The sequence below is a fragment of the Numenius arquata genome, chromosome 13 (genome assembly GCF_964106895.1).
Source record: "Numenius arquata chromosome 13, bNumArq3.hap1.1, whole genome shotgun sequence".
NCBI lineage: Eukaryota > Metazoa > Chordata > Aves > Charadriiformes > Scolopacidae > Numenius > Numenius arquata.
Genome location: NC_133588.1, coordinates 20,290,129 through 20,303,613, shown reverse-complemented (window position 1 = coordinate 20,303,613; position 13,485 = coordinate 20,290,129). Strand labels below are relative to the sequence as shown.

At 42.0% G+C, this 13,485-nt stretch overlaps 1 protein-coding gene across 3 annotated transcripts in view; it reads right to left on the bottom strand.

Annotated features, from left to right (window-relative positions):
- The window catches only part of PEPD (peptidase D), a 111,783-nt gene that overhangs the window by 70,799 nt on the left and 27,499 nt on the right, over positions 1-13,485 (bottom strand). For 2 of the 3 annotated variants that reach the window (XM_074157927.1, XM_074157929.1), the window contains 3 exons: positions 9,195-9,239; positions 3,914-3,989; positions 2,901-2,947 (listed from right to left, as the gene is read on the bottom strand). In XM_074157927.1, coding sequence (XP_074014028.1) covers positions 2,901-2,947; positions 3,914-3,989; positions 9,195-9,239 — 168 coding nt within the window. The remainder of the gene's footprint in view (positions 1-2,900; positions 2,948-3,913; positions 3,990-9,194; positions 9,240-13,485) is intronic. The other variant, XM_074157928.1, reaches the window with a different exon arrangement.

The window sequence follows — 13,485 nt, the reverse complement described above, 5'->3', positions numbered from 1 at the left end:
TTAGTTCTTTCAGTCTGTATGAATATATATAGATATATACACAAAAGATTTTTGTCCATATATACACACTTAAGACAACTTAGCTTTTCACACATTTCTTGAGCTGAAGAGATTTCTTTTATCATTTTGCTGTATTTTAACAATATATTCACTACAGAACAGTTTCATAATCAAAAGCCTTTAATTAAAGATTAATTAAACATGAGATAAGCACAAATAGTAAACAAACTACTTCAGAGAAAATCCAGAATCTGACCTCCCGAAATGACTTTATGTGCAATTACACATGCTGTGAATTACTGTTTGTAGATAATTGCCTTGGCTGTCTCCTTAAAGTCAACCCACCACATATTAAAGTTAAATAACTTCAAACCAAAAAAAAAAAAGAAGTCAGGGCTGATTGGACTTGCAGTTAAATGCTTTAATATTTTTACACATCTCAGCATTAACGCATTAGTAATGCAAAATAATTCACCAGTGGACCTTAATTGTAAAGAATACTTCCAGCACATTGCCGAAGCTGGCTCTAAACCCTCAAAACAAAAGATAGTATCTTATCTACAGATTTCACCAACATTTACTTAATTTCCTTCAAACTACTTCTCATAGAATAATCCGAACCCTAGAAATACAACTGTCTCTGTACATTGCTGACTCCTAGACGCATTTCCTGGAGAATTTTACCCTGTTCTGGCTGTGTGATACAGCAGAAGCGAAATGACTTGCCGTTGCCGGGAGGCGGCTGAACCGAACCATCGGGGAAAGGCAACGCTCAGGTCCTACACGGAGTCATGGAAAATTCTAATTGCTTTTGAGATCTCTGGCATTATTCCTCCTGGCAGGCAGGGTCAGAGCAGCTTCGTACCCAAACCCACACATGCAAAGAACGAGGTAAAGCCATAGGAAGGGGGGCTATTGGTGATACTTCAAGAGATACCTATGTTCATTGCAAAAACGCACAGGTTCCCAGCCACCAGTGGGAAGAGCCAGTGCAGCTGGGGAAGAGCACCGCGCCATCCAGAAAGCTCTCGCAAAGGGAGGGGAGGCTCTAGAGACATCAGAACATGAAAAACTTCATCAATTTTTAATTGCTCTCTTAAATACAAGCATGAATACTTTTGATAGACCTCTACAGACTAAGAATTTTGGTTCTCTGTGCCCTTAGATTCCAGATATACCAAAGCTGCCCATGCAAGCTCTCTAGGCGGCTGACCAAAAAAAAAAAATAATTTAAAAATACTTTACTATTTCAATGACAATTGTCTGTGTTTGGATGTTACCTATTTTTAGGTCTTTGAAAGTTCCCTTGTTAGAACACATTAATGGGTTTATCTGCATACAGAGTGGAGATTTCCTTGATTATTTTCTAACTTCATTTGGAAACATTTCAACCACACATTTCTTGCCAGAGAGGTGTGGAAATGAGAGGTTTACATTTTTAAATGTAAATTGTAAATGTAGGGACCCTTTTTCCCTAAGCAATAATGGAACAGAAACCGGAGCAGGGATGATTCCACCAGCACCATAAAGGGAAGTTCTAATTATAGTCCCCAAGGCAGACACCTCAGAGGTATCCTGCCAAGACCTCTTTCATTAGTGAAATGACCTCAAACTCCTTCAAGAAGTGTAATCTATCAAGACATATGGAAGAACATAAGGCAATTTTAAATAGGTTTCATAGACAGTTGCCTAATTTATTTATTTTTTTAATTGAAAGACACAAATAATAATTTCAAAAGGTTGGTGTGTTTGGAAGAAGCTAGTCAGAGGAGAGTGAACGTGCTGGAGTGGAAATGCAATATACCCCAGAGACTCCCAGAGGAGTGCATATATATGTATTTGTTGCGTGACATTTAAACCAAACTGCCAGGATCCTGACATTTAAAGCACTCGAGAACAAACTCTGCTCTATGGGAATTTTTGATTACTACTGACTTCCAGAGCCAAAATTTCACTATCAGCAAATACAGCACGGCCAGCGAGGAAAGTGAACACAAACACAAGGTTCATTAATAAAGTTAATGGGAAAATGTATGCAACATTTTTTTTTTCCTGTTACCTGCTGGTATGTGTAACTGCAATTTGACGCACAGTCAAATTAGAGGCCCATGGGGTCTGTAGAAATTTAAACTGCTTAGATGTAACATTAGTTTTTCCATATTGCATATGTTCTGAGGGCATTATTTGCTTTTTGAGCTACCTTGAAATCCTGATGTCACTTTATTTTCCCTTCACTGGGTGCTGAATTAGCCTGCTTACTAACGATGGAAAAATTACTGTCAAGGAAAAACAGTAACTGAGATACGGCGGCTATTTTCTAGTTCTTCATTATGCAAATACGTGGAAAATTGAAAACACTGTATGTGAGCTAAAAATAAATGGACTTAGTGATCAAAACTGTGCTTTGTAAGACAGGCTGCTGCTGATCTAATGTAAATATTGATTTGGAAGAGGAGGGAATGTTTTCCTTTTATCTAGACACATCACTCCAGTATCAGTCAGGAGCAGCCAACCCTTCCTATATGTGCCTGGCAACGGCAGGCAGGACGCAGCTGAGCAGAGCCTTTGGTGAGGCTCTCACACACTCCCACGCGCAGGCTGCTCAGCACCACAAGCACAAGGGCAACGTTTGTCCAGAAACGCCATTTCACTGGCTGGCTGTGAATTACTAAACTTCCAGAAAGAGCATTAAGATACACTAAACCATCACCAAAAAATAATCAACCGTCACCAAATACACGTTTGAAACTGGTGACGTTCCACCCCAAAATAACGCCCCCAACAGCCTTCAAAGAGCAACGAGCTCTCCTTTCAACTGGAGCAATGCCTCAGCTACTGCTTCTCCCACTGCTACAGAGAGACTTTCTCCTTGTTACTACAATTATTGAAGGAACTCTTACCTCTCCATCTCGTATTCTTTCATACCTGCCTTTACCGCCTTCATTACCTGTAAGATACATATTAACATGGGACATTTGTAGCAGGAGGGAATCTCACATTTATAAATTTATGACTTAGACTATCTCCAGAGGAACCTATATTACAAAAATATCATCTGCACTTCATTTAAATTTACATCAGAAGATGCATTTTAAAACTACATTAGAAACCAAACTCATTTTAATCTTTATAAATGCCTGCAGTCTCCAGCAATAAAGCACATTTAATTGCCAAACTACTATATCCTAATGAAGTGCAGCTCATCAAAATACCAATGATTAATTTGGAAAGCTCTGGTGAACTTGGCAGCAAGTCCTCTTGTTTGACTTTTATGACACAGCAGCAAAACAAACCTGTGAACTGGAATTACTACAAAGGGAGACTCTCTTTTATACTTTGCAATCTGAGTCAACAGAAAACTACCAGAGTTAACAGTGGTTTACAACCCAAAAGTCTGATTTTTGTTCTCAGCTTTGTGAAGAATGTGCACCAGTTTCATATCTTTGCCTGTTTCTGTATTACACAAGTTCTAGGCTACAGAAGAAATCTCTCTACAGAAGAAACCCCCTCAGATGTGATAAGGATCTGGAGAGAGGAACCTGCTGGTGAAGCTTTTCAGAGCTGCACACGCTGACCTGGGCCAGAAGAATAACCTTCTTGCTCTCTCCTTTCTCCAGCCCCCCAGGGGTATTTGTGTCGCTGGACAGACAGGGTGCAGGCAGGTCACCTTCTGCGGAGGCTCCAGCTCTCACCCAAACCACACTCCACTTCTCACACATCACAAACGCACCGGTGAGTTCAAGGACAATGCAAGGGATATTACTGGGCGGTAATAGGAGAGATATTATCCTCTTATTTCTATCCAGCCTTTCCATTATTTTATTACTAAGCAATTCAGGGTTGCTGGGAACATTTTCTGAGCACCACTGCTACACTAAGAGCAAAAAATTATTAACAGTAAAGGATCCATTACCTCTTTATGAGCTTCACTGGAGATTTTATTGGTGTAGCGCAGAACTTCCAACTCCATGTCTGTCTTAATCACGCGACTTAAAGAAAAGTAGAACAGATGTCAGGTTAGGTTGCAGTTTCACAGCTTAGGCATACAAAATAAAACCCCCTGAAAGTAGTATGCATCACCTCTGATAAAATTAGATCAAGCACACCTCAAGAGAGAAGAGCTATTACAGTACTCCTGACAGCAGAGCTTTGCTGGTGTTGATGCCCCATTAGCACAACCACCTTACGCAGGGAAGCCACAGGCACCGCAAACATCCGCTGCAGGATTTTAATACTAATAAACAAGGGGTCCAAACAACATTTTTTCAACTCGTTTTGCAATACATTAGAACAAAAGCAATGTATTTCTGCATTTGCCATGGCTCAAACACTACTTCAAACGGAAAATTTCTACAAGCACACTCGATTTACTTTTTAAGCACAATTTGAAACTAGTTTACATAATGAAATTCCCAGAGCTCCAGAATTTCTACTCAGCACAATCCCAACTCCCACCTATTTACAATACCTCAAAAGGCAAGGGGGAAGGGGGTATGAAAAAGTGCTATTTCTGTTTGGTATTAAAAAACCCAAAACATGAAATTCAGAAACCAGAGCAGCAGTAATTACAGCCACAATGTCCATTTCACATGCTTCTGGAGGGAAAAAAACCAAACCAAACAACCCCCCCAACCCCATCCTGTTCTCCATGCCTGACGAGATACTGAATCTGTGTCTGCTTATGAGCCCTCTGTTCTGAGCTCATCTCAAAAACCTACCATTAAACTCTCCTCTACTTACAGTGCTTTCTACCATGTATTTCAAATAACAGCAGCTATTTAGTGTGACGTGAACAGGGAAGCAGAGATAGTTCCATACCTTCTATTGAAAACCAGCTACTCTTTCCACTGCTGCACACACTGATTCCCTAATACTTCTCATGCCTATCTCAAAGGCAGCCGTGAAGAACACACTTACTGTACACAAAGAACAAAATTACATCTACTGAATCGCGTGGAGATATTTAAATTGTATTTTCCAGCTCCACTCTAGAGTTTGCAGCAGTGACAAAGTACCATAACTGTTATATTTTGAAACAGCCACCAAGACACCCCGTTTTTATTGTAACATGCTCTTACTCACACGGCTGTAGAGAACTACTCACTGTATTTCTGCTCCTGTAGTTAGTTTTAATGACCCAGAAGCAGGTTTCCCAGCCATCAGAGCATTTCCCACAGCCCCAGTGGCATCGCTCCCAACACCACTGCTCTGCCCAGAGTAAAACGCTCTGACTTTGTGAAAACACCAACATCAGTCACTGTGCTCTTACAAACAGGAGCAGAGCGGAGGGGAACGGACTGACATTCTTAGTTGCTATCTTAGAATATGACACAAAATAGTCATCCTGCACATTGAGAATGAGAAGTACAAGGCTTTAAAATGCATACCGAGGTGAAAAAATTACGCTGGGATGGTGTAATCTGCTCACCATGGGCGAGGAAACAAACTTCTGCTCCTGCCTCTCAGCCAAGACATACAGAACAGCAGCTCAAATATATTCATGCTAGAATGAGGGAGCAAAGGCTTACAGATTTATTTTTTTTTAATCCTGTTCTTCAGAAGACTGCATGTGCTAGCAGGATAATTTAATACTTGTTTGATGTGCCTTTATATTACTTTCAATATACGGTACATATCTCTGATCTGCCTGAAAAATAGGTTGTTTCATAATTCAGTTGTCTAATCTCTTCATTGGGATCTGCCAGTAATACAAGTGAGTGACTGCTCAACGGCAAGCGCAAACAGTATTAGAACTATTTTACTTGACTAGGTCAGAAGGCTTCAGGGTCAAGGTATTTATTTTAGATTGTAACTCCTCAGGTACCTTTCTGCATATATATAAATTCATACTCAGCCTCAGACAGACTTTTTATGCAACACATCACCTCCATTTACACAAGGTCAACCACTGAAACATCTCACAGAAAATGTTTAGTCATTCTGAGACCGACAAACCCCCCTCCCCAGCCGTCAGCGGGGAGGAGAGGGAGGATGCACAACTGCGCAGGGAACACCATCAGCCTCACCCTCCACTGGGCATGGGAACGAGCAGGTCCCTGGGCTGCCGGGCTGCCCATGAAGCTCCCACCGGCACATCTGGGCAGCAGAAGGGTCTGTATTTCACCACCTTCGCACTGGTTTGATGGCATAAAGCATTGCCGGTCAAGCACCGTGGTTAGTCAGCACTGCAGAGCAATCTTGTGTGATGAGTGCTCCAGTTCTCATGATGTTTTCCCCCTGCTTCCCAGATGAGGCCAGGAAGATTGTCCCACCTTTGCTCACGAATGTGAATGACAACGTTCTATTAAAAACAGCTGTTGGACGAGTTACACACTCTGCATACGTTCATTAATATTTTAATAGGAACAAATCATTCCCAGCCTCCAGCTAACACAACTGCAAAATGTGCAGATTCAGCAGGTACCACAGCTCTCAGATGAGCAGGGAAGCCACTCAGTGCCACCAAGTTCCAACAGAAGCACAAGTTTCCTTCTGTCAGGATTGACCTATAATTTTTAATTCTTTCTTTTTTTTTTTCCTTCAGATTACTAGGGAGATAACTTGGACAAGTTTGGAGTTTGTCTTCTGTTAGATGACATTTTCTTTTCAAAACAGTGAAACAGACACTTAGCGTATAGATTCAGTATCAAAATTGAAATGAGTGTCCTGAAATTTAAAATGAAAGTGTTTAAATGCCTTTGAAAACATGTTAACTCAATTTGGAGGGGAAAAAGAAAAAAAAGAAAAAAGTGGAAACACCCATCTGCAAACTGCTGCAATCCAGTCTAAGGTCAAATTTTTCTCTGTTTTATGCTTCAGTTTCATAGCAAGTCAGAAAACTTTGAGATCTTGAAAAGGGATGAGTAAGAAAGGGAGGCCACAGATCCTTAATCTCAACGTTTCGCCCCTTGTCTGTATTGACACCTTTTCTCTGCATTTTCTGAGAAGGCTGTATAATACTAGAGCTGCTTTTCGTAGCCCACGGTTCTCCCGGCCGGTTCAGAAATCTCAGTCCCTCCAACTCCGGCTGGCAGCTCTGACAGCACGGCACGGCGCAGAGCCGAGCCTTCCTGACCAGGGTCTTGTAAAACACAGCAGTTCCGAGTCTGCTGAATTTGAAGCGATACGCATCCATGCAAGCGTGCTGATCAAATTCAGCCACTTCCTACCCTGGAATATAACCCCCCCAAAAATTCACCTTCCTAAACGAAAAATTTTCTTAATTCTAAAATTGTTACTGCTTTCCAAAGGAAGTTTCTTGTGCAATAACTCAACATTCCAAGGAAATGACTGTAGGAAGCTGTAATACACATCACCTGTCATTCATTATTGATGTCACCAGCCACTCAAACCCTAACAATGGTCTTTAACATGCTTCTGACATAAAATGAAAGCCACCAAACTCGATAAAACCTTTTAAAACACTTCTGAATGCAAATCAGAGCTTTGACTTCTCTTAGAAATCCCTTTCCTTGAAAGCCAGGTGGAGGGAATCCTCCTCCGGCCGCTGGGCTAGTGATACCCACATCTCAGAGGCTGACAGTTCCCAGGGTTTTAAACACCAAAACCCCAGCACAAACCAACCAACTGGAGCTGAGCAGCACCCGCTCTGCAGGGAAATGAGACTGTTTCAAAAGCTTCTAACTTGACTTAACCCTTTCTGTTATTTTTGTAAGCAATGCAACCCGGCATGAGGGGGCTCACAGCATCTGTGAACATTTCTAGGTCTTCCCTAGCAATGTCTGCCATGGCAGGAGCTTGACTCACTGAACACTAATGGGACTTCTAAAAGGCAGCAGGTTTTGCTAAACTCCTTTACCAAGTTTTCTTAATAGTGTTTAATTTGTACATCCCTACACATCAGTTTCTGAACTCATGTTGTGTCTACGTTTGTCAGGACTCTGCACCTTAAAGGCTGACCAACTCTTAAATTTGGAAATCAGTTCTATCGGATAACTGCTTTGTTTTGGAAAAGGAAGGGTCCGAATTCTAGCAGGACAGAACAGGCAAGAGTTAAAAATCGGTACCCTGGGCAATTTTGTGTGTTCCAAAGCACTCCCATTCCCCCGCACTCCTCAGCAGGATCTGCAAGCCTTGAGCCCCACTACTCTACATCTCCAGGTCCATCTGTCTCAGTGACACAAAAGTGTCCCAGCAAAGCTTCCCTGGTTCCCACTGCCCTTTCACAACTTCACGTCACGCTGAGCAACAACAAACGGTTGTAACAACAGAATCGTGACCTGTTAAAATTCTACATGTTCTGAAATCACACTGATGTTCAAAAAACATCTCCCTGGCTTCCCAGCTGGCAACTAGATGTAGATGAAGACAGCAGCAGGTCGTTCTCAGCACTGGTGCCAGTAACAACCGCTACAAGGAACGACGTGCAGCAGCACGTAATGCCATCAGCTACCGCAGGGGCAGGCAGTGCACACTCACCTCTTTGCATTTTAAGATTCTGAGCTTACCTGTCTTAACTAAGGATTTGCCTCCTCATTTCTAGAGCTTAGATAAAAAACCTAGTTCATTAACAAAAATCCACTATGGTATTTCCTCAGTGTACTTCCTAAATGGAGAGCTGGAGAGCCCTGGTTCTGGAGCAATCCTGAGTTGAAGTCGGCAACTCTGACGCTTCTGAAGAGGAGGACTGGGGAAATGCAGCAGCTCTGTAAGGTGCTACCACACACAGTCCTGCTCTCATCCCGCCTGTTCTGGAGAGGCTACAGCACAAGTCCCCTAGAATTACGAAGTGTAGCTACATGAATAATAATTCAACAAAATTAATACTGTTAAAATAAATCCTAGAGAAGTAATAACACCTTATTAAATATTACCTGTTCAGACACAGTTTTCATCTACCTTTGATTTTCGTTGCTAGAATATGAATTATCCTCAGTTCTTTTCCTACTCATACAAATTCACATTTACACAAATGTAACTGCACTCCAAACACATTCTATAAAAATGCATATCCAGGCATAAGGCTTAAGAAACGTTACAGAAACTCTTGACTTTACTTACCTAGCCCTGGTTTTACTTTTGTACGTTACTTCCACCCCACAACACGAAATCAGCGTAAAATTAAAACTTATCTAATAAGCTAGGAAGCTTCTGCAGAGGGAATCTCTGAAGCAACGGTACAGAATAGAAAGACCTTCAACACTACTCAAAGAGAAAGATTTTATGCTACTCACCATTCTGCAATTTCAGGATGAAGGATTTTGTTGTTCACATTAAATCTACAAAAAAAACCCCAAAATACAAATGTTAAAGAACAGCCAAACACACACCAGCAGAGACTGCTTATGTACTTTTTTTTTTTTTTTTTCCTCTGAGGATGTGAAAACCTGCGAAGGCAAACACTGCGCTGGAATTCAGTGTAGACAGTGTGGGTCCCAGGGAGAGAATGCCCACGCTCCGCTCAGCTGTGCAGGTATGTCATTTTGAAATACATGCAACCAAATCAGACGCATAATTTTAACCCTGTGCAGAGATCAGAGTAACAGCACGATCAGGATATATTTAAAAAACTTGTTTTGACAAAGATAAAACGTTATCAGTTCACTGCTCTGGGCGTGGGTTGGACCAGACCGACCTCCAGAGGCCCCTTCCAACCAGAACTCTTCTGTGATTTTAACTTTGCTCCTCAAACACCCCTCAATTAAATTAAACACAGGGAATTGCTAATTTCGTTTTACACCCCCTGATTTGTGCGTGCACAGAAGGTGGTGTGTGATAAACAGGCTGGCTCGGAGGCCTGTGAAAAGTGAAACAACTGCTCCTTGTCTTTTCCCATCTAGAGAAGAGGCAAAGCCAAAGCCTCCATCTCCCTGGCCTCAAACACTTCTACAGCAGCAATTCCTGTATCCTTGGAACTATTCTGAGGCGCTCTAAACAATAACACTGCGGTGGGCAATAGAGTCAGGAGCTGAGTAATTAAGTGGAACATAAATGGATTTTCAAGCATTGTTCAAGGGTTTTTTTGCTTACAATTTAAATGCCTAAGGAGTGTTCTGCATCAAAGATATTTTTGTCTGACTCAGGACTGCTGGCTCTTCAGTTAGGACATTTAGGAGAATTAAAATGCTCCAAGGCTCCCAACAGATCTTCAGAAGAATGTCGTAAGGCAACAATTAATTTTCGCACATTTTTTGAAGGAAAAATTAAATCTATTCCAGGTTATTAACCATTCTTTATACCTCAGAAGGGATGAACTAAAGCACAAATCCAATTAAAAAAATTATTTGGAACTCACTTGTGATTGTACCAGGGTCTTCCTGCATCCTCAGATAGCAGGAAAAAAACCCATGCTTCTCTTTTTTCAAGAACATATGCTCATAAACTTATAAAATCCTAACAAGGTGAAGGTTAATAGCTTTGTGTCCCAACCCCAAGATAGAAAACAACACAACATTCAACAAGGACAAACCGCATGGTATTCAGTATTATGGGTATTAATTAGAAACCACTGGAAAATCAACAATACAAAAACCCACAAGTCACAGAATACTGCATAATTGCAAAATAAAGTTGATACTTGGAAACAAGAATATCTTGTAAAACCAGATTAAAAGGGCACTTTTTCAATTTAATCCTCACCATCCCAACACCTATTACCTATGTAGGCCAATGCAGATAATTCTGGAACGAAGAGCCAGTTAAACACAGATTTATACAGAAGAAAATACATGAACAATCTAGTAAAATCAATCCATAAAAATTCTGAAAACGCAAGATCCTGTGCTCCCTGTTTGGCTGGAACACATCCCCCTGATGTGCCTCCCCCACAGGGAGCGAGGCTCAGGGGAATGGAGCTGCGGCTGTAAGGACAGACACGGGGACTCTCACTAATTGTCATCAGCCCATCAGAGGGAAGACACATCAATGTCTGCGAGGGTAAGGGGACACTGCAGCACTGCCCACAGCTCCCACACAGCTCGGCAAATAGGACAGGTATGAACTAGGGTTATCAGGAAGTAAGAAAAGAAAATGAAGTGCGAGGAAGGGCAAGTACAGGAGGCAGCTGAATTAAGACTGAAAATCCACATCTCTTCCGCCAAGCCCCCGACAGGCACACTTTAACCACAAGCACGAATGGATGAAACCAAAAGCAAATCAAACGAGCCAAAGAGTGAAACCATGAATCTGACAACAGAAAACTGCATCTCACCTGAGCACCTGCCTAGGAAAAAAAAGGGGGGAGGCACCCAGGAACTGTACAGCAGCATGGGCTTATAATAGTTCAAACAATGCACTTTTAGAAAAGAAATTTCATCTGGGAGATGTACCATCTCTGTGCAGTCCCTGGTTTTCACCTATCCCGGCCCTAAGGGCTCAGCTTGAACTGTCTCTGTGCTGTCAGAAAGGCGAGTTTTACTTACGGGCTGGGACCACCTCCTGTGTGGCAGCTCCTTAAAATTGGCGTAGCTGTCAATTGGGGGAGCTAATTAAGCTCACAGAAAGGCAGCAGGATTAAAACAAGGTGGTGCTGGGAGGTAGAGAACAGGCAGGAGGTCATCAGCAGAACACAGTTTTATCTTCCACCTGACTTTCCAATATAATGTCAAGCCTAAAACAAGACCTTAGACCTCCAGGACACGGCATCAGCTCGGATTTGGGAGAAAATCTGATCTACTCTACGTAGCTTTTCACGGAAGTCAGTGATTAAGAACTGAACTGTCTCACCCCTGCTCCTGAGGGCAGCAGGTCCTGGGTGAGTGGCCACAGGGCCACCTGTCTGCGACTGCTGGACTTGTGATGCTAACAACTCAAACTGTGCTTCACTTGATTACCAACAACGCAGCTGAGGGAACCACAACCCCAAAGTTACTGGTTAAATAACAAGCTCAAGGGGAAGAGCATGCTATCACTAACAGGAGAATATAAACACTGTTCAAAACAAATAATTTGTGCACAAAGTCCTACATAAAATAACCCCACCTTGTCCATCCAGCAAAGATTTTATCCTGCCAGACAATAAACAACTTACTCTTAAAAACCCCGCGCTGCCCTAGCGTTAAGAGGATCACATAGAGCAACCCAATTCTACATTTCCCTGCAATCTGCAAATTGACAATACTTAGATGATGAGATATGTAGTCTGGAAGAAGCAAATAAATTGATATTTTGCTACAGTTGCAATCTGTAACATGTTAATGTTCCCATTTAATCAACACAGAACTAAGAAATACTGCACTGAAAGGCATGTCCAAACTGATTTCATACTCAGTTGTCCTTTAACATGCAAGACGATTTCATTAGTTTAAAAAAACCTAGAAATCTACACCTCCTATTTAATAACACAGTATAATGAGAAACTTTTTTGTCAGTTAAGGAATAAGCTTTGTGTGTATATGTGTATGTGATAAAAATCTAAAACATGTTCATACCCGACATTAGAACTTTCTGCTCTTCTTCAACACGGGGAAGCCTCTCCCCTAAGGACTGACCAGGCTGCAACCGGGGAGGGCCCATTGCCGTGGTCGTCACTGCCGTACCCAGAAGGGCAGTCCTGAGGCAGAGGAACTCGCCGACAAACTTTAAACATTAGGTACAAGTGCTTCAACTGCCTGCTGCTTACAGCAATCAATGCTGAGGATTAAAACAAGCCCCAGCGCAGCCAGCAAAGATTTATTCAACGGTGTTTTAAAGTACGTGGCACATTACATACAGGTTCCAAATCCATTTTCTGTATGGTGAATCACAGCAGCTCAAAGCATTTTTACAAGTGCCACATAATCACTATATGATTAGATTTTAAAAATTCCCACACATTTTCCAGTCTGAAAAATGGGTCCATGAATTAGAAAAAAACCCAACCAGAACTAGCCTTTATTAGCAATCAGAAATACATCTTTCCAGAAAATAAGGCACTAGAGCTACTTCAGAATCCTGCTTTCCACACTTCAGGCTCCAAGGCGCAGGAGAGCCAGTCCCTGCTGCAGGCTGCGGAACAGCTGGACACAGCTGGTGTGAGGGGCATCCCTGGGAACAGCACCAGTGAAGGACCCAGGTCCCCCAAGTCCTACTCTGGTCCCTCCAGTGAAGAGGGGGGGGCTCCCCACTCCCTCCCTACAGCCCCCAGCAATACACAAGCTGTTTTAGCACAACACACTTGGCTGTGCGGGAGAGCCACACCTGAACTGATGGAAACAATGACATGATTCGCTAATTGTGGGCTTCATCATCAGCATAAAACCAAGTTTGATCATTGCTGCAGGATAAAAATAACCTAGGGGTGATCCTCAGGGTGAGCGTAGAAATAATGCATGACCACAATAGTCATTTTGTCTCAAATGACTATTTATTACAGTGGAAAAATTAATCAAATACTTGAGGTAATTATCTTCCAGGAGACGTTCAAAAGGTTCAAAAAGTAAAGCAGGGGAGCAACATCATTAGGGCAAGAAAAAGGCAGCTTCTGACAGGAGCTGATGAAAGGCCTGCAAAGAGAGCAAGATTCAGCTTTTTCAGGAAATGATACAT